This window comes from Eubalaena glacialis, chromosome 18 (genome assembly GCF_028564815.1).
Source record: "Eubalaena glacialis isolate mEubGla1 chromosome 18, mEubGla1.1.hap2.+ XY, whole genome shotgun sequence".
Classification (NCBI taxonomy): domain Eukaryota; kingdom Metazoa; phylum Chordata; class Mammalia; order Artiodactyla; family Balaenidae; genus Eubalaena; species Eubalaena glacialis.
Window position 1 is genome coordinate 13,558,740 of NC_083733.1, and position 20,162 is coordinate 13,578,901.

General features: G+C 55.5%; 1 protein-coding gene across 5 annotated transcripts; it reads left to right on the forward strand.

The window, feature by feature from the left end:
- Window positions 1-977: 977 nt before the first annotated feature.
- On the forward strand, window positions 978-20,035 carry FCSK (fucose kinase). 5 transcript variants are annotated; one of them, XM_061172712.1, is made up of 25 exons: window positions 978-1,260; window positions 2,084-2,249; window positions 4,993-5,093; window positions 5,449-5,600; window positions 6,745-6,795; window positions 7,770-7,895; window positions 8,225-8,297; window positions 8,701-8,798; window positions 9,195-9,275; window positions 9,759-9,878; window positions 10,058-10,229; window positions 10,645-10,757; window positions 11,414-11,515; window positions 11,637-11,807; window positions 12,290-12,354; window positions 13,063-13,433; window positions 14,102-14,312; window positions 14,487-14,653; window positions 14,750-14,971; window positions 15,288-15,431; window positions 15,595-15,714; window positions 17,997-18,184; window positions 18,271-18,370; window positions 18,873-19,096; window positions 19,272-20,035. In XM_061172712.1, the coding sequence occupies exons 3-25, from the start codon at window positions 5,012-5,014 to the stop codon at window positions 19,356-19,358; spliced, it is 3,240 nt and encodes a 1,079-aa protein (XP_061028695.1). In that variant the 5' UTR covers window positions 978-1,260; window positions 2,084-2,249; window positions 4,993-5,011; the 3' UTR covers window positions 19,359-20,035. The 5 variants fall into 5 exon arrangements, with proteins under 5 accessions (XP_061028695.1, XP_061028696.1, XP_061028697.1 ...); XM_061172713.1 differs by having other exon boundaries at window positions 15,288-15,353; XM_061172714.1 differs by having other exon boundaries at window positions 13,150-13,433.
- The last annotated feature ends 127 nt before the right edge of the window (window positions 20,036-20,162 follow it).

Sequence of the window (20,162 nt, forward strand, 5' to 3'; positions counted from 1 at the left end):
GGTTACACAGAGTTAGAGCAGAATCCCTCATCTTCTCTGAGACTGACCGCTTGGGCCTCGCAGGCTCCCTATTAAGGACACTAGATTTGGAAAGTATATTCTCATAAGAAAAATTCAAACAATACAAATAAAGCTCACGTTCTCCCTGCCTGTCCCCATCCCTGGCAGTCTCCACCTCAGAGTGTGCTCCTTCCGGTCCGGTTCCTATCCGCATGTACTATATGTCCGCATACACTATTTTTGACATGAGTAGATTCCCATACATAATGTTCTTTAACAAAGTGTCTTGAACACTTTTCCCTATTGTACATGTAGATCTAGCTCATTATTTCTAACTGCTGCAGAGTATTCCATTGCATGGATGTGCCTAGCTTATTTTCCCAGTACCCTGGAGAGAGAGAGTGTTTCCAGTTTTCCGCTATTACGAACAAGGCTGCCATTCATCACTTTTCCAAAAAAGCCACAGATCTTTTTCCCACTACAGAGTTGAAAAGTTTCTACCGGAAGGACTCACGTAATGAACCCGCGAAAGCATGGCCAATTGCCAATCCAACGGTAGTCGCTTAAGCTCGAACGACACCTCTGGGGTTTTTCCTCCCTGTTTGATTTCTGTCTCTTCGGGGAAACGCGGCGGCACCACGCCCCCGGCCAGGGGGTTAAACAAACGAACAAAACACAAACCTGGAACCACGAGTCTCAGAAAACGAGTTTTGTCTTTACAACGCACTGGTTCCTCTGGGAGTTGTAGTTTTGCTGCCCAGCGGAGCCGCCTTCTCCCCTCCCCTCCCTTCTCGAAGGGACGAATCACTGCCCTTTAGGAAAGCGCTGCCCCTGACCATCTCCGCTGGCCCAGGCGATAGCTCCGAGCTGGGCTTTTGGGGAGGACAAGCCAGGGCGGGCGGAGGGCTGAAACTACATTTCCCAGGGTGCGCCGCGAAGGCACGCACAGCCCCGCGTTAAAGATCCCGCTGTGCCGAGAACCGGCGGAGGCACGTATGTCAGACCGCGCGGATACCGGCACCGCACACCCAGTGTCCCGGTCCGTTTTTCCGCCTCCCACCCACACTCTTGGACCCGCAAGACTGAGCCGGGCCACTGGCTGTCTGGTTCCTGATAGGGAAGAGCGTCGGGGAACTCTGCAGCCGTCTCCGGGCGCCCACTTGCTCCAAGGGGCGTCCGCGGGTCCTTCTACCCGTTGGCCTGGGTCTTTCTACAGGAGCTCCGGGACCTGGGGACGCCCGGGACAGGGACCACAGGCAGGTGGGCCTCTGGATGCTGGCGCTGGTGATTTTTCCTTTGAGGTCGCTTTTCCTGCCTCCGTTTACCCCATCGGGGCTCGTCATTATCCACAAATCTCAATTATATGACGTTTGTGTAATTTGCAATGTAATTTTACTCCCAATCACCTTCCTTCTGTCTTTTTTCGCTTCCCAGAAGACAAATCACATTCCTCCGTGGGGCTGCTTTTTCCCTTTAAAATGCAAAATCCCTGCCCCACTTCTCTTCAAAAAGCAAATATGAAGAGGCCTTACTATTTTATTCTGTCCCTGGCTCCCCTTCCCTATCCTAATTTTAGGCAGCGTGTGGCTGAGGACATTAAGAACTGTTTCAACTTGGCCTCAGTAGATAAAGTTCTGTTGGAAGTGTGCAGAATATTGGATAGAGGCCTGTATTATCTAAGATTTCTGTACAGATGTCAGGTATGACAGAGGGCAAAGACTCCAGGAGAGATGTCTTGTTTCTACAGGGTGGGTAAGAACAGGAATCTTGGAGTTGGATACACCTGACCTGCCTGTAAAAGCTGTATATGTCCTTGGGCAGGCATATTTCATCTCTTTACGCTACAATTGCCTTACAAATTACGTGGGTGTGGTAAAATTCAATTCATAGGGCTGTTGAGTTGGTCACATGAGCTGATACTTCAACGTGTCTTTGGCGTGGTGCCTGAAAAAGACACTCCCTATGCTACCAGTACTGTTCAACCTTTTCTGTTCTCATGATACCCTTTAGTCTGATCGGGCAAGGCATGCCACTTAGCCTTGGTTGATTTCCCCAGGCCTTCCCTGATTTTTTTCTTCTACAGGGGCATCTTTGACCCAGAGAATATATCAGAGCCTTCACTCCAACCTGCTTCAGGGTCAAGTCGAACTCTCCTGTTGCTTTTCCTCACTGGAGAGAACTACCATTCATTGAGCTCCTGCTGTGTGCCACATATTTTTATGTTTTATTTAATGCAGCCATCCTAGGAGGTTGGTATCTTTGGCCCCAGTTTTCAATTGGGGAACTGAGGCTCAGAGAGGTTAAGTAACCTGCTCAAGATCACACAGGAAGAGGGAGAGATGGGGACAGCCTCTGGGGGGTTGATTCCCAGCCCAGGACTATTCCTCTGCTCCAGTTTCTAGTAGAGTACAGTCCAGATCATGCCGTCCTCCCTCCTCTGCCTGTGACCTGTCATCTGCTCATGACTCTCAGTCACTATGCCAAGACCAAGACTGGGCTCAGACCTTTGGACTCTCCTTGGGGCATTTCTTCCTTGCTCTCTTTTAACACCTTTGCTTGGGATCAAACATCGTTGTCACCATCACCTAAATAAGAATCTGAGAGACCCAGGTCCCAGTCATGGATGCAGCATCAACTAGCATTTGTAAAGTGGACAGAATACTTACCTGGCAGTGGTGTTGTGAAGATGAAAAATCATAGTGTCTTAACTATGGGTCAGAGTGGGTGGATGAGCTCACTTCTAGTGGCTGTTATCATTAATGCCATCCCCATTTCATTGTCACCTTGTATTGGGCACTTTACATATATTTAGTATGTTGGTTCTTTTTTCCATCCTACAAAGTAGGTTCAGTATAGGGGTTAAGAGAATGGACTCTGGAAAAAAGGTGTCTGGGTTCAAATTTGGCTCTACCACTTGCTAGCTGTGTGACCTTGGTCAAGTCACTTAATCTCTCTGTGCCTCAGTTTCTTCATCTTTAAGTATAAAGAAAGTACTTCCCAGACATTTAGAGGTTCTTAGAGTAATTTTTCCTTTGGCAGTCCCAAGAGGAAGATGATATACTCCCATGTTGGTTTAGGTCCTCAGAGAAGCAGAGAACAAGATGGGATTAGACTTGCAAGAGATTTATTGGGGGAGGGAAGAAGGGGAGGGAGCTGGAGGAAGCAGGGAGAGCTGTCAGTTTTCAGTTCTGCTTCCTGTGACAGCACTGGAAGGAAGAAGGGAGGTATGGGTAGAAGGCTCTCAGACTGCAGTGCAGTTCTAAGACAGTTTCTGTTGGGTTGATGGGGAGTTCTGGAGCCAAAGGTGCCTGTCAGAGGGTCCCCATCTTGTAGGAGTGGGTCTGTCTTCTTCATGTCATTGGTTGGGGGGAAGCATGGCCTCCGTGTGAACAAGATGGGGGCATTTATCCGTTACACTCCCTACCACAGGAGGCCAGAGAGGGTTAGGGGTGCCGAAGATCACACAGGGAGTTGGTGGCCAATCTGGAATCCCCAGCCACCCCCTTTACTGGGAAGGCCAGATGGGTAACCTGGGGAATGCCTTTGACCTCAGATGCCTGGCCAAGATCTCTAGCTCAGGTTTCCCCTCTGGATTTCCCTCATGAGCTGAACAAGGAACAGAGCAATTTTTGTTAGTGGTGGAAGCTTTCCCTGAAAGCTCGTGGGAGTGTGGGTGTTGCTAAGTGGCAGTGTCTGTCAGCCTTAACCATAGGCTTGGTGGCAGCAGAGTCTGGCATAAGAAGAAACCGTTACTGAGGTTCAGGTTTCCTGTTGGCTCCGGCTGGGGTGAGGGTTGACTGTAGATGGACGTGTGGTCAGGGCATCTCTGGGGTGGCATGCAGCTCACTCCACCGGCCCTCCCCACACTGAGCTTTGGGGGCTGGAGGGAAGAGGTGGGGGTGGGCTGCTGCATGGGACAGCAACTGGGACCCTGCCAGAGGTAGACGCCAGCGCACTCCTAGGGACTCGTCCACAGAGGTCTTGGGGAGGCCAGGGCCTCTGCGGTCAGATTGGTTTCTTATCTGGTAGGAAAGGAGTGTTGGGGGGATAGGAGTGGGTGAAGCCATGGCTTTGGCTTCACCTTCCCCTCACTTGCTCAGAGTGCCCTGGAGGAAGATGGCTGACAGGTGGGGTTGCAGCGCCCTTCTGGCTTGGAGCCTCTGGGAGGGGAGTTCCCCTCTGAGGTCCCTGTAGTGGGTGCTGTTGGCATGCTGCTCTTGAACAAACTGGTGCACCTCTCCCAGAGCTTCCCTCTTTTCCGGGGAATTGCCCTCAGCCTCAGGAGCCTAGAAGTTAGAGCCTCCCTCCCTGCAGCTCAGTGCCAATGATTGGATGATGAGGGGCCTGCGGTACAGAAAGGGCAGCCCCTTGTTTTAAGGTGGGACCCCCTGTCAACCCCACCCCACTCCCCTTACTTCCTCTCCTGAGGAAATGTCATGCACCCAGATTGATGAAGTCAAAGATAGACTCATCACATGACCCAGCAATCCCACACCTAGGTGTCCGTCTGGAGAGACGAAGTCTTATGTTCACGCTAAATCTGCATGGATGTTTATAGCAGCTCTATTCATGATTACCAAAACCTGGAAGCAGCCCAGATGTCCTTTAGTGGGTGGGTGGAGAAACAGACTGTGCGATGTCTATGCGACGGAATACTGCTTGGCAAAAAAAGAGAAAGAACTATGGATATGCATAGCCAACTTGGATGAATCTCAGAGGCATTATGTTGAGTGAAAGAAGCCAATCTCAAAAGATTACATTCCAACTATAGCTTTGGAGAACAGATGGCTGGTTGTCAGGGGTGAGGGATGGAGGAGGGTGTGACTGTAAAGGGTTAGCATGTGGGAGCTTTTTTAGATGCAGATGGTGGTAGTAACCACAAGAATCTATACATGTATTAAAATTCATAAAACTACTTACAACCAAAAAAATCAGTTTTAGGGTATGATAATTTTAAAAAATTCACATATACCCGTATCTCTGCCCTGGAAGCCCCTCAACTTTGGCCAGAATGGAGCAGCCGAAGGGGGTTGATTGGACGGTCGTCATCCTGACATGCCAGTACAAGGACAGCGTCGAGGTCTTCCAGAGAGGTAGTTGACCCTCCCTCTCCACTCTTCCCCTAATGTGGAACCCTCTCCCCTTTCTTTGCCACATACCCCTACAGCCCCAGGAGCCGGGCAGACCTGGGTTCAAACCCAGATTCTGCTTCTTCCTAGCCACGTGACCTCAGACATAGGTCACTTCACTGAGACTCGGTTTTCTCATCTGTGCAATGGGAGTAATTGTACTTACCTCACTGAGTTGGGAAAAGATCTAATGAGCTACTAGATGAAAAGCTGCTAAGTCAAAGAAGATTAAATAATGGCTGTCAGGAGGTTTGCTTGAGGTGCTTGGGACCAGGGTGGAGAGGCTGGGGCGCAGGTCCCAGTCATGTTCTGACCACAGAGCTGGAGATACGGCAGAAGCGAGAGCAGATCCCCACCAGGACGCTGCTATTGGCCGTGGAAGACCCTGAGGTTCATGTGGGCAGTGGAGGAGCCACCCTCAACGCCCTGCTGGTGGCTGCTGAGCACCTGAGTGCCCGTGCAGGCTTCACTGTGAGTGCTCCTCAAGTGCCCCCCTGGGCACAGCAGGGATGGGGGCTTCAAACAGAGCCTTTCCAAGGTCCCCAGCTCTTCGGGCTCCATTTTCCTGCCCAGTTCAGGTTTGGCATCAGTTTTTGCATCTGTAGATTGAGCAGACTCGTCCAGGTGAGGGCAGAAGGCAGGGGCAGCCTTTGTAGTGGTTTTAGAAAGTCAGAGCCAGTATCTCGGAGTTAGGCTTTCTGGCTTCCCTTGAGAAATCTCATCTTGCTACCCTGGACTCTCCTTCCCACATAGCAATGGTTTGCTGGAACTGAGGTGCAGTGGCCCCCAGTGTGTAGAGCGTGGACCCACGTCCCACACACACCCAGCTGCTTCACGAGGTCACCTTGCCTGCATGGCACCCTGGCACAGGCAGTGAGGGTGGTCACAGGCATGGACACGCTCTGGCAGTGGGGGTGGCACCCGCAAGGGAGGGGACCACTGTGTGGTTGCCATGAAGCTGACTTACTGTGAGTCACCCGCCAGCCAGCCCCACGTTCTTGCCTGCAGCCTTCCCTAAAAACGGGACGGGGGAGTGGCCCAACTGGAAGGCTGCTGTGCTTCCTTATCCAGGAGTGGCCAGGGCTGCCTCGTGCCTGCCTGTGGCCATTGGTCTTGACCTTGCTGGTTGTTCCTTTGGTTCTTTTTTTTTTTTTTTTTTAATTTACTTAATTTATTTATTTTTGGCTGCGTTGGGTCTTCGTAGCTGCGCGCGGCCTTTCTCTAGTTGCAGCAAGCGGAGGCTACTCTTCGTTGGGCCGCGCGTGCTTCTCATTGCGGTGGCTTCTCTTGTTGCAGAGCACGGGCTCTAGGTGCATGGGCTTGTTGTGACGCACGGGCTCAGTAGTTGTGGCTTGCGGGCTCTAGAGCACGGGCCCAGTAGTTGTGGTGCACGGGCTTAGTTGCTCCGCGGCATGTGGGATCTTCCCAGACCAGGGATCGAACCCGTGTCCCCCTTCATTGGCAGGCAGATTCTTAACCACTGTGCCACCAGGGAAGTCCCTCCTTTGGTTCTTGTGTGGACTTGTGCTGGGGGTCTCTCCCTGCACAAGAGGGTGCCATCCTTGGGTGCCATCTGCCCAGACCTCTGTGAACAGTGCTCTTCCACTTTTGATAGGTGGTCACATCGGATGTTCTGCACTCGGCCTGGATCCTCATCCTGCACATGGTCAGTAGAATGCTGGGCAGGGGCCATGCAGAAGGATGGTCAATCCTCGGGGTTGGATGGGACTTTAGGGGTCTTCTACCTTTGTGTGCAGGTGTGCATTGTGCAAATCCTGAAGAATCAGAAACAGAATTAATCCAGGTGTCCAAAATAGGGAACCGGTTAAATATAAACAGCATATCCTCCTGGTGGAATATTAGACAATGATTAAAAGGTCCATTTAACTCTCTGCACCGACCTGTGCATTGACCAGCTCTGTGACCTGGGACAAGTCACCTGACTGTTTCTAGGCCTCAGTTTCCTCATCAGTAACATGAGGATGCCAGCAGTTCCTACTTCATGTGGATGTGCTGAGATGACCCATCAAATGCTTAAATTGGGGCCTGGCCTGGCTCCCTGTGAGCATCGGTGAATATATTTTCATTGTTCAGTGAAAAAGGCCAGCTGCACAAGTTTGTATAGAATGATCTCAGCCTTTTTAATTGGAAGTTTGATTGAGATCATTGTAGATCCACATTTAAGAACTATTCCAGAGGGAGGCCTCTGTAAACTTTGCCCAGATCTCGCCAATGGTCATATTTTCCAAAACTATGGTATAATTACAGCCAGGATATTGACATTGATATGGTTCCCAATCTTTCTCCAGTTTGACTTGTACTCGTGTGTGTGTGTGTGTGTGTGTGTGTGTGTGTGAAGTTCTGTTGTTTCCGTCTTTTTCATTTTTGTAAAAAAAAAAAAAAAAAAATAGTATGCACATGAGGTATACGAAAGGGCATAACCTCAAAATGAGGGCAATCGTTATTATCCCTGAGGGATTGTTTTTCTTTTTGTGTATCTGCATTTGCTCATTTTTTACCATAATCATGTAATTTAAAAAATCACGTGAGAACACACTTTGTAAAAGTCCTCTGGCTTGATGGCTTTCTGCCCAGGCTCTCTGCCTCAAGCTCTTCTGCCTGTCCCTGCTCCCGCCCCAGGGCCGAGACTTCCCCTTCGATGACTGTGGCCGGGCCTTCACCTGCCTCCCTGTGGAGAACCCCCAGGCCCCTGTGGAGGCCGTGGTCTGCAACTTGGACTGCTTGCTGGACATCATGAGCCATCGGGTGAGACAGGCAGCTGCCATGGGGCCTTGTCCTGCCGCTTTCCTGCTGAGCCACCAGCCATAGTCTGTGCTGGCTCAGACGGGGGATGCCAGGAACAATGGCTTTGGGTGCCTGGAGTTAGTTAGAGCTTCAGGATGTTAGTGTTGGCCACACTGGGGGGAGGTGCGGCCTCAGGAAGCAGGCGGGAGGGCTGGCATCGGCACCATGGATATAGGGAGGGCCCTGTTACCTCAGCAGCCCGAGTCCCCCTGGAACAGGCCGAGGCTGTGCTGTGTGGGAGCAGAGGAAGGGCTGGGCCTGGCCATCAGCTTCGTTCTCTCTCCCCACAGCTGGGCCCAGGCTCCCCGCCAGGCGTGTGGGTTTGCAGCACCGACATGCTGCTGTCTGTTCCTCCAAACCCAGGTGAGCCTGAGAAGGCTTGGGACTGCCTTCCCTAGCCACAGCCAACGTGGCTCTGCCTCTCCTCACCCACCCCGTCTCTGGGCCTGGCCTGCTGCCCTGTTCACAAGGGAAGCTCTAAGGTTTGAAGGATGGAGCTTAGACCAGGAGGCAGGGCTTCCCCTGCTGGGCCTGTCTGCCTGTCCGTAGAGTGGAGATACCCAGCCCTGCCCCCTTTGCCCCAAAGGGCTCTGTAGCCAAACTTTGGGGGTGAGGTGTTGTCATTCTCCCAGAGGAATGTCCATTTGGCTTTGGAAACCATATTTTCTTTAGAGGTGCCTGGATGCCCCTGCCCTCTTCCTGGAAGGGATTCCCCCATTCCTTGGGTTGGGGTCCCTGGAGACCCTCCTGACTCCCCCACCTGCAGGGATCAGCTGGGACGGCTTCCGGGGAGCCAGAGTGATCGCCCTTCCGGGGAGCACGGCCTATGCCCGGAACCATGGTGTTTACCTCACTGACTCCCAGGTAGTGCCCCTGGGGCAGCAGCGTGGGCAGCTGAGCCATCCTGGGATGGCCTCCTGGTCCTGTGCTCTGGGCAGCCTCGTCCTGGACTTGCTGGCATGTCTGGATCTGGAGGAGTTTCCCCCCATGGCAGCAGCTCTTGTGCTTAGTCTTTTGCCAAACATGAATTGCCCCTGATCCTGTGCCAGGCTCTGTGCCCAGGCTTGGGGCTGTGGAGACATTTGAAGCCTGCCCTCTGCTGTCAGGGTGGGGGAGGTCTCAGGCACTTGTATCCCCAGGAGTATGCTGGGGCCTGTCAGACTTGCGTCCTAGGTTTACATCTGGAGAACACCCTTGCGTGCCCTCTTTCGTAATCCTCTCTTGCTCCCTTCCCTAACTCTGTTTTCTGCTCCCACGTAGGGCTTCGTTTTGGACATTTATTACCAAGGCACCGAGGCAGAGATACAACGATGTGCCAGGCCTGACGGGCGGGTGCCACTGGTATGGCTGCCAGGGCAGAGCCCCACTCCTTCTGGGGAAGGCTAGAACCAGAATCTGAGGAAGATCTGGAACTGGTATTCAGGGGAGCAGGTGAAGCCAAAATCTGAGGAGGGGGTAGCCTTGGAATTCAGGGTCTTGTCCCAAATGAGAAAGGCTGGAACCAGACTCAGGGGATCCTTCTAGAATGAAGGACAAAGGTACGAGTGGATAAGAGCCTGGGACTAGACTATAGGGAAGATGGAGAACTGGGTTTGGGAGGAGACCTGAAAATTGAGGGGGTCCTAGAAGTTGCCTGCTGAGGGGCCCTTGGTGGAGCTGCCTCCATTAAGCCTGGAGTCTGGGTGCTGGAGTGGCCCAGAAGATGAATGATCCTGTCCGGTGTGGCAGTCAGCCTTGCTTGGCCCATCTGCACATGCCCTCCCCAACTCAGGCACAAGGCTGGCCCCAGGGTCTCCCACCTGACCCTTGTGGGGGCCCCTCCAGGTTTCTGGGCTTGTCTTCTTCTCGGTGGAAACTGCTGAGCACCTCCTGGCCACCCATGTGAGCCCGCCTCTGGACGCCTGCACCTACATGGGCTTGGACTCCGGAGCCCGGCCTGTCCAGGTGACTGGGACTGGGGACTGGCAGGTCCTGGCCTGGGCAAGAGGCACTGACACTGGCAGCCTGGCTGTGTGACCTCAGGCCAGTCCTTTCCCCTCTCTATGTCAGCGTCTCTAGAGATGGAACCGCCCCAGCTCAGCCTAGGTACCCACTAATAGCAGTGCTTCCCACCCTTGTCCCAGCTGTCTCTATTTTTTGACATCCTGCTCTGCATGGCCCGGAACGTGAGAAGGGAGGACTTCCTGGTGGGGCGGCCCCCAGAGATGGGGCAAGGTGATGTGGACATCGCGGGTTATCTGCATGGAGCCCGGGCTGAGCTGTGGAGGGAGCTTCGCGATCAGCCCCTTACAGTGGGTGGGTACTGCCTCTTGGCTCTCCGGGGTGGGGAGGCCATGGGAGTGAAGGCCCCCAGAATGAGGCTCCCACCCCACCTGCCTGGCCCTCAGGCTCCTGGACCAGGCAGGCCTAGTGAGTGCATGGACTGGACGATTACCCTCTCCCAGTTCAGAGTCCCCTGCTGAGGTAACTCTCCTCTTCTTCCTTTGTCTCTTTCCTGGGCTCCAGTCCTGGTCTTTCTACTTTCTAGCTGTGTGACTTTGGGCAGGTTGCTGAGCCTCTCTGGATCTCAGCTTCCCCACTGGCACAGCGGGCTTATTTCCATGCTTGCCCTCCCAGGCCCTGATGAAGATGTGTCTTCTGGTGGGAGGCCCAGCCTGGTGTCAGAGCTGCAACATGCAGGGTGTTGGGGTCAGTACTTGTATCTTTACAGCATATGTCCCTGACGGCAGCTACAACTACATGACCAACTCAGCCAGTGAGTTCCTGCACAGTCTCACATTCCCGGGGGCTCCTGGGGCCCAGGTCGTGCACTCCCAGGTGGAGGTAAGACCTGCCTGGAGGTAAGGCCAGCAGAGGGGCCTACGGCCTACCTGGAGACAGGTAGGAATGGGGGCTGCAGGGAGGGGAGCGAATAGCTCACGCTTGGGACAGATTATCTATGCGTGTAGGTGTTATTATCCCCATTTTGCACGTGAGTCACTGGAGGCTCAGAGAGGTTAAGTTACTTGCCTAAGACCACAGAGCCAGTAAGTGGCAAAGTCAGGATTCTACATCCAAGTCTGAGCGAGCAGCTAGAGAAGATTCCCCCCCCACCCTTTCTGAAGGGTCTGCTTGGGGATTCAGGCAAATTCATGGTGATGGGGCAGGTAGAGTTCAGAGGTGGCCCTCAGGGTGGCGGCGGGGGTAGGGATAGCTGGACAGGTGGGAGAGGTTTTCTGGGGGAGCTGTCATCTGGTGGGACTTCCACTACTGGGTGCAGATTTGCTTTGGAGGAGAAGGCAGGGAGAGCGTGCCCCTGGGGGAGCAGCAGAAATCAAGATGGGATGGGAGTCAGCCTGAGGCTGGGGCCAGGGAGGTATCGAGAGGGAGCTGGCTGGCCGACAGGCGTGGGGAGCAGCAGGAATTCTGGCCCTGGCTGTGGAGGAGAATTGGGGCAGCCCCCGCCCCGGGCCCTCACAGCTTTCTCCCTGGCTTCACAGGAGCGGCAGCTACTGGGGGCCGGGAGCTCTGTGGTCAGCTGCCTGCTGGAGGGCCCCATCCAGCTGGGTCCTGGGAGTGTCCTGCAGCACTGCCACCTGCGAGTGAGGCCTGAGAGGGCAGGCAGAGGGAGGGCAAGGGTACGGGAGCCAGGGTCCTGTGTGTTTTGTGGGCGTGCTTGGGGTTCCCCTGCCCACGCAGGATGCCTGCCCGCTCCCCTGCCAGGGCCCCATTCACATCGGCACCGGCTGCTTCGTGAGTGGCCTGGATGTGGCCCAGTCCGAGGCACTGCACGGCTTGGAGCTGCATGACCTCGTCCTGCAGGGACACCATGTGCAGCTGCACGGTGCCCACAGCCGGGCCTTCACCCTCGTTGGCCGTCTGGACAGCTGGGAAGTAGGTGCTCACCTACCTCCCCTCGCCCCCATTCTTTAGGCTTTGGGGAGCACCGGGGGTCCTAGCCCAGCTTCATTGCAGGGCTCTCTGAGCGCTCACCTGAGAGATAGGCAGTGAGGAGGGTGTAGCCAGTAGAGTCTCAACAGGCCTTTACCTCCCTCCTCAGCTGCTCTGACGCAGGCTGGGTGGGGATTCTTATCCCCATTTTTCAGGCCAGAGACTGAGGTTCAGAGAGGGAGGTGACCCGCCTTGGGCTGCAGAGCCAGTTATGGAGGGTCAGGCCTACAGCCAGGATTCTGCTCCAGGTTCCAGGCACCTGGGCTGGAATGTGGAAGCTCCAGGACTTGACGCTGTTTCAGAACTTGCTTGCCTAAGTGCCCCTGTCTCTTTTCCTGTCCCCTCTTGAGGAGATCCTGGCCTTATTGCCCTTAACCCCTTCCTGTGGCCACTGCAGCCCTGACTGCTTCCTTCTCTTCCCCCAGAAACAGGGGACAGGAACGTATCTCAACATGTCTTGGAGTCAGTTCTTCCAGAAGACAGGCATTCGGTAGGGTTGGCGGCCCCACGGGCCTCTGTGGGCCTCGGCAGCCAGGGTGGTAGCTGCTTGGAGGCTCATCCTGCTCCTGCCCCACCCCCCACCATCCCTGCGGTCTGGGGTAGTTTTTTTTTTTTTAATTTATTTCATTTATTTTTGGCTGCGTTGGGTCTTCATTGCTGCAGGCGGGCTTTCTCCAGTTGCGGCAAGCAGGTGCTACTCTTCGTTGTTTTGCACGGGCTTCTCATTGCAGTGGCTTCTCTTGTTGCAGAGCACGGGCTCTAGGTGTGCGGGCTTCAGTAGTTGCAGCACGCAGGCTCAGTAGTTGTGGCTCACGGGCTTAGTTGCTCCACGGCATGTGGGATCTTCCTGGACCAGGGCTCGAACCCGTGTCCCCTGTACTGGCAGGCGGATTCCTAACCACTGTGCCACCAGGGAAGTCCCCTGGGGTAGTTTTGAGCAGCCTGATTTGCCCTAGCATCTTCTCCCTGGGCAACTCCAAATTCCTGGCCGTGCTCAGGCTTTGGGATTTTGTTCAATGGCCTGGGAAAGGAGGCAGGGCAGCTGGGCCTCCCTCCCTGAATTGCCTGCTTGTGCTGCCTCTGGAGTTCGTCCTGTCCCCATGAATGAGCCAACCCCCAGCTGACAGGTGGTCAGGGCTTGGTGACCAGGCAGGAGCACTTGCTTCCCTCCTGCTCATGTGTCTTCTCCCCACATCAGGGACTGGGACCTGTGGGACCCAGACATGCCCCCCATTGAGCGCTGCCTTCTCAGTGCCCGTCTCTTTCCCGTGCTCCACCCCTCAAGGGCCCTGGGGCCCCAGGACATGCTGTGGATGCTGGACCCCCAGGAGGATGGGGGCAAGGCCCTGCGGGCTTGGCGAGCCTCCTGGCGTCTGTCCTGGGAGCAGCTGCAGCCGCGCCTGGACCGGGCTGCCACACTGGCCTCCCGCCGGCACCTGTTCTTCCGCCAGGCCCTGCATAAGGCGCGGCACGTGCTGGAGGCCCGGCAGGACCTCAGCCTGCGCCCGCTGATCCGGGCTGCTGTGCGTGAGGGCTGTCCTGGGCCCCTGATGGCCACCCTGGACCAGGGTGAGTGTGCTGGGCACCCATGCTGGGTACCCATCACCTGCCCTGTCTGCCCTCTAGGTCGTCAACCTGAGGGTACTAGGGAGTCTTGAGACTTTAAAGCAGGGGAAAGACACAAATGGACTTAACTTTTAGGCTTCTGGGAAGCTCCATCCCTGTTAGTGGGGAGGTTGGTGAGAGGCAGAGGCCTGGGGGTGAGCCTTTGGGTCCTGTGAGCATCGGCAAAGCCTGCACATTCTGTGCCGGGGGCTGGATGTGGGTGAAGAGCTCCAGCACAGCCCCAGGGGGATGTGGCCCGCCCTGCGTGGGACCCAGGCATTCTGGCTGGGGACTCAGCCTTAGCCTCACAGGGACTGCCTCATTCTCCATTTCAGTTATTCACGCATGGCCACACAGCTGGTTGGTGGGGGGCTGAGACTGAACCCAGGTGGTTTGCCCCCCAAGCCTGAGCTCTTACTCATTAAGGGCATCCCGGGTGGGGGGTGCAGAGGCATATCTGGGCTGGGGCTGGTGGGATGAGAACTTTGCCAGGCGGAAGAGTGGGGAGCATTCCCAGGCAAGGATACATCTTGGGCAAAAGTGAAGAGGTGTGAGGAGTCTGGGGTGCCTGAGGGCAGGGGGCATTGAGGGCGGGCCTCCTCCCCAGCTGCTCCTGACTCCTGGTCCCTCAGTGGCAGCTGGTGGGGGAGACCCTGGCGTGGCAGCCCGGGCACTGGCCTGTGTGGCGGATGTCCTGGGCTGCATGGCAGAGGGCCAAGGAGGCTTACGGAGTGGGCCAGCTGCCAACCCTGAGTGGGTGCGGCCCTTCTCGTACCTGGAGTGTGGAGACCTGGCGCGGGGCGTGGAGGCGCTCGCCGAGGAGCGGGACAAGTGGCTGAGCAGGTGGGTGCTAATGATGTCAAAACCCTTGGAGAAGCCTCCTGCCGTCCTTGGAGGTGGAAACCCAGAGAGAGGTGGAGTGTCCTCAGGTCACCTAGGGCAGTCGGTCCCCAAACCCAAGCAGCCCGCCCCCAGCTTGGGGCTCCATGCCACCATCTCTCCCTTCCCTCCTGGCAGACCAGCCTTACTAGTACGAGCTGCCCGCCACTACGAGGGCGCTGGGCAGATCCTGATCCGCCAGGCTGTGATGTCAGCCCAGCACTTTGTCTCCTCGGTGCCGGTAGAGCTGCCAGCACCTGGGCAGTGGGTGGTGGCTGAGTGCCCGGCTCGAGTGGACTTCTCTGGTGAGCCTCTTGGGGGGGGGATAGGGGTGAGGGTAGCCACCCCAGAACTGAGCTGGCAGCCCCTGTGACCAGCTTGGTCTTGTTCAATTGCCACAGGGGGCTGGAGTGACACGCCACCCCTTGCCTATGAGCTTGGTGGGGCAGTGCTGGGCCTGGCTGTGCGATTGAATGGCCGCCGGCCCATTGGGGCCAGGGCTCGCCGCATCCCAGAGCCCGAGCTGTGGCTGGCAGTGGGACCTCAGCAGGACAAGATGGCCACGAAGATAGTATGCGGGAGCCTGGATGACCTGCAGGATTACTGCCAGCCCCATGCCCCAGGTCAGGGCACCTGTGATTTGTGCAGGTGGGGATGGCACACCTAGCCAGCTGGGGGATGGGGGCAGAACCCGAGAGACCCTGCAGGCCATGGGTGCCTGGCCTGAGGGTGAGCCAGTCTGGTGGAGGAGCCTTCATGTTACCCTGCCCAGGCACAGGAGGTAGAGCTGGCACATTTGCTGGTGTTATGGAGCCCAGAGGAACTTTTGTGGCTTGGGGATGGGGTCTGCGCCGAGCCCCAGGCCAGGCTGAGATGGGTGGGGTTTCTGTTTCCACCCCTGAAGACCAAATTCCTTGCCGGATGCTGCTCACTCCACAGGGGCGCTGTTGAAGGCGGCCTTCATCTGTGCGGGGATCGTGAGCGTCCACTCCAAGCTCTCGCTGAGTGAGCAGCTGCTGTGTACCTTTGGGGGCGGCTTTGAGCTGCATACCTGGTCTGAGCTACCCCATGGCTCTGGCCTTGGTGAGCAGGCCCTGTCTCCCTGCTGCTCACCGACTCCGTTCCCCCTTTCAGCTTTGCCTCCAATCCTCTCCCCAGCCTCTGCCCAGTGGAGAGGGAGGGGGCGGGGCAGGATTGGGCTGGGCAGAGCCGTGTCATGGCTGGTGCTCTCCTCCGTGCCCTGCAGGCACCAGCAGCATCCTGGCGGGGGCTGCCCTGGCCGCCTTGCAGCGGGCCGCAGGCCGGGCGGTGGGCACGGAGGCCCTGATCCACGCGGTGCTGCATCTGGAGCAGCTGCTTACCACAGGTACGGACTGCCCCAGGGCAGAAGGGAGGTCGCGGGGACTTTTTCAGGGCCCCCAGGGGCTTCCCTGAACGTGCAGACAGCCACGGAACTGTGCTGCTCCTTACAAGGGTTAGAGCTTCCCTCTCACCACTCTGACACTCTCTCTCTGGTGCTTTTCAAAATGAAATATTTCTACCTCAAAGGGCTTGATGTAGGAGCACCTACTAAGTGTTAGAGTCTGTGCTGCACCTTTTTTTTTTTTTAATTTTTTTATTTTAAGAATTTCACTTTATTTATTTATTTATTTATTTATTTATTTATTTATTTTTGTCTGTGTTGGGTCTTCGTTTCTGTGCGAGGGCTTTCTCTAGTTTCGGCAAGCGGGGGCCACTCTTCATCGCGGTGTGTGGGCCTCTCTTGTTGCGGAGCACAGGCTCCAGACACACAGGCTCAGTAGTTGTGGCACAGGGGCTTAGCTGCTCCACGGCATGTGGGATCTTCCCAGACCAGGGCTCGAACCCGTGTCCCCTGCATTGGCAGGCAGATTCTCAACCACTGCGCCACCAGGGAAGCCCTGTGCTGCACCTTTCATGTGTGTTAGGTATTCCTCATGTCTCTGTTCCTACCCAGGGCTGTCCCTCAGGGCAGGGCTGGGTTTGGATTAGGGGACAGGACCTTCAGCCTGTTCTTCAGCACCGTGCCTCTCCCTTGGGCAAGAGCCACTTGTGCCTCGCTTCCCCCACCACATGATGGGGTACCCAGTGCCTGGCTGTGATCACACGGAATGTCACTAGCACCACGCTTCTCCTACTCATCACTGTGGCCCCTTAGCATCCATGCACAATGGAGAGCAGCCAGAGGTTTGTCTGGCTCTAGGGTGCTCTGGTCACCTCAGGATGCCAGGCCTCATCTTCAGCATGACTGTGGGAGGGAAACTGCCACAAAGATGTATAGATGCCTGATTATGGTATCTTCTCTGGCCACTTTGTGCCTAGCTCCCTCCTTTCATTGTAATGACTCACATCCCATAATAGGTAGTCATTAGCAAAAGGGGCAGATGGGGAAGCTTTTTTAGTTTTCTTTTGAGGTACACTGTTCATATCTCTCATTTGGTCAAATGACAACTATTTATCAAACACCCGCTCTGTATTGGGCCCTGGGGATAAAATGAGCAAAAACAGCATCCCTGCCATCAGAAGTCTTACGGTCTATTGGATACAAACATGGATCAATAACCACTCCAGTAAATGTATAATTACAAGCTACGCTACATGCTCTGAAGGAGAGGGGTGCGATTAAGGAGTTCTTGACATTCCAGGCCTGACACTAACCACATTTTGGCTGTAAAGTTCCAGATGCCTCCTGCCATTTGCATTTTATACTCGAAATCCTTGCAGGCCCTTCTCCAAATATCAAAGGCCTATCCCAGAATCATCTCAAGTTTTGACATTTTTATATAGTTGCAAGAAGAAAAGAGATCCATACCTTTCATTAGTAAAGCAAAATGTGAACAAGCGGGACTTCCCTGGGTGGCGCAGTGGTTAAGAATCCGCCTGCTAACACAGGGGACCTGGGTTCGATCCCTGGTCTGGGAAGATCCCACATGCCGCGGAGCTACTGAGCCCGTGTGCCGCAATTACTGAGCCTACGCTCTAGAGCCCGCGAGCCACAACTACTGAGCCGGCGTGCCTAAAGCCCGTGCTCCGCAACAAGAGAAGCCACCGCAATGAGAAGCCTGCGCACCGCAACAAAGAGTAGCCCCTGCTCGCCGCAACTAAAGAGAGCCTGTGTGTAGCAACGAAGACCCAACGCAGACAAAAATAAATAAATAAATTTCTAAAAAAAAAAAAAAAATGTGAACAAGCTATTTTAAGTTTGATAAGAGATGCTGAGAAGCTTATTTCCACCATCAACACCCTTTATCAGGCAAGCCAGGGTGCAGGGACTGTTAGGCTGTAGGGAAAGTCCTATGTCATCCCTCCTCAGGGGGAAAGGTTAGTGTAAGGTCTTAATCCTTTGATGTGGTTTACCCCAATTCCAAGTACACATTAGGTCTGCAACAAAACTCAGGCCTTGTGCATTCTAAGCTTGGTTCCAGAATGAAGCCCCTTCCATTGCTGGGCTCAACTTGCTCCCAGGGCGGGGGCAGAAGCTGCACAGCTCACCTGGCCCAGCTGAAGTTGCGGGGGGAAGCTGTCTTCACACGCTGGTCCCTGCCAGGGATGCAAGGCCAGGAGCCTGTACTGGGAGAGGGAAGCTGGGCCAGATAGGCTCCAACAGTGACGGGGCCCGGGCTCTCGCAGGAGGTGGCTGGCAGGACCAAGTGGGTGGCCTAATGCCTGGCATCAAGGTGGGGCGCTCCCGGGCTCAGCTGCCGCTGAAGGTGGAAGTGGAAGAGATCACTGTGCCTGTGGGCTTTGTCCAGAAGCTCAATGACCACCTGCTCCTGGTGTACACTGGCAAGACCCGCCTGGCCCGGAATCTGCTGCAGGTAAGCCCTGGCCCCAGAAGAAGGGAGGGACGCGAGATGGCTCAGCTAGGCTGAGCCTCACTGCACCCCTCCTGCCCCATCCGTAGGACGTGCTGAGGAGCTGGTATGCCCGGCTGCCTGCCGTTGTAGAGAATGCCCACAACCTGGTGCGGCACACCGAGGAGTGCGCTGAAGCCTTCCGCCAAGGTGAGGCGCTTCTTCCCCGGAGCTCAGGCACCAGGAGTGAGTGCCTGTTGCCTGTGGGTCTGAGGCCGGGGGCCTTTGCAGACTTGGCACCGTCCCTAGGTATGAAGCCTCTGTCCTCTGCAGGGTCCCACACTTAGGTGGGAGTCACATCTCAGGACAATACTTGCATCCTGGGGAAGGCCTGCAGCCCCACCTACCAGGAAGCAGATGGGGGAAGAGGCTTGGCTCCATAGCCCAGTTCCAGGGAGTCAGAGCTGATTAGGGCTACACAGTTCAGTGAACACTGTGCCGGGTACCACGCCAACTGCTCTGTGCTCGTTAGTCCTCAAACAACCCCGTGAGGTGGGCTTTATCACTCCTGTTTCCAGCCAGTACCGAACCCAGGTTCTTAACTATGACACTGGTTAAGCAGTGCCTCTTGGCACCCCATCCAGTCTACAGATGGGCACTGAGTGAATATCCTGGCTCAGGCACACAACTCCCCTCTCTGCCCCCACCCCAGGGAGCCTGCCTCTGCTGGGCCAGTGCCTGACATCATACTGGGAGCAGAAGAAGCTCATGGCTCCAGGCTGTGAGCCCTTGGCTGTGCGGCGTATGATGGCTGTCCTGGCCCCCCACGTGCATGGCCAGAGCCTGGCAGGGGCAGGTGGCGGGGGCTTTCTCTATCTATTGACCAAGGAGCCGCGGCAAAAGGAAGCTCTGGAGGCTGTGCTGGCCAAGACTGAGGTATGGTGTGGTCGGGGTATGGTATCTGGCGTGGGACAGGAGCCCTCCCTGTGGCCCACCAGCTAACCAGCGGCTACAGCTGTAAGTCCCCTTGGCCCTGCAGCCACAGTCCAGCCTCCCGAAAGCCTAAAACCCACCCAGAACCCTCTAAGCACCTCCTATCCTTTGCCCCTAGGGCCTCGGTAACTACAGCATCCACCTGGTAGAAGTGGACACTCAGGGCCTGAGCCTGCAGCTGCTGGGGACTGAGACCTCAGCCTGATGCCCCTTCTCATGAGGCTTGTCCCTCTGCAAGAGAAAGCCTGGAGCTATAGCAGGCCCTCCCTTCCTTCCCCCATGGGAGCACTCAGTCTTCTACTCTCCACCCACTTCTTTGTGAATCTGCTTCCAAAGGAAGCCAACCTGAGCTCAGGCCCAGCCCTTTTAAAAGTTGGTGAAGCACAGACGGTGCTTGGGAACAGGACTGTGACCTCCTGGTTGACAGTGGCCTAGGCTTGGTGTCTGCTCCATCTGGACATAGGAAGGTCCTAAGTTCAGTGCCCACTGTGACCTTTACAAATCTGATGGCCCAGCTTGGGCCTTGGCCTTCTCACTCTCCATGAGGGCCTGGAAGAAGGGGATGACAAGCAGACTTGGCAGATGGCTGGGGTCCCTTGGTAAGGCCGACCCTGAAGAGGCCCTTTGAGGCATTTCCTGTGGCCTTCCTTAGAGGTCAGGCTTTTGCCTGAGTAGAGACTTCCTGTTCCACACTCACTCCCAAGCTGACTTAATGGGGGAGTGGGAAGAGGGATGAGGGTCCACACTCGTGTCTGTGGCGGAGAGCCAGTGCAGTCCTGCAGCAAGTCACTGCTAATCATGGCCTTAACCAGCAACTCTGCCATGTGCCTGTGAGCCGTGAGTTCTCAGGACTGCAATCTTCTTGGAATAAATTCACTCTGCTCTTCAAGGTTGTCCTCATAAAGATCTTTTTTGTTCCTGCTGGGGGAATTCCCACTTCCCCTGGCACTGTGGGAAACTGCCCCTGGGATGATCCAACGTCTGGTGCTGAGGGCCCAAGAGACGGGAT

Excerpts from the sequence above, each read along its gene's own strand:
- FCSK (XM_061172712.1), top strand. The coding sequence starts at position 5,012 with ATGGAGCAGCCGAAGGGGGTTGATTGGACGGTCGTCATCCTGACATGC. Across the intron at positions 10,230-10,644 it reads CGATCAGCCCCTTACAGTGG|CATATGTCCCTGACGGCAGC; the intron begins GTGGGTACTGCC and ends GTATCTTTACAG. Across the intron at positions 15,715-17,996 it reads GGAGCAGCTGCTTACCACAG|GAGGTGGCTGGCAGGACCAA; the intron begins GTACGGACTGCC and ends GGGCTCTCGCAG.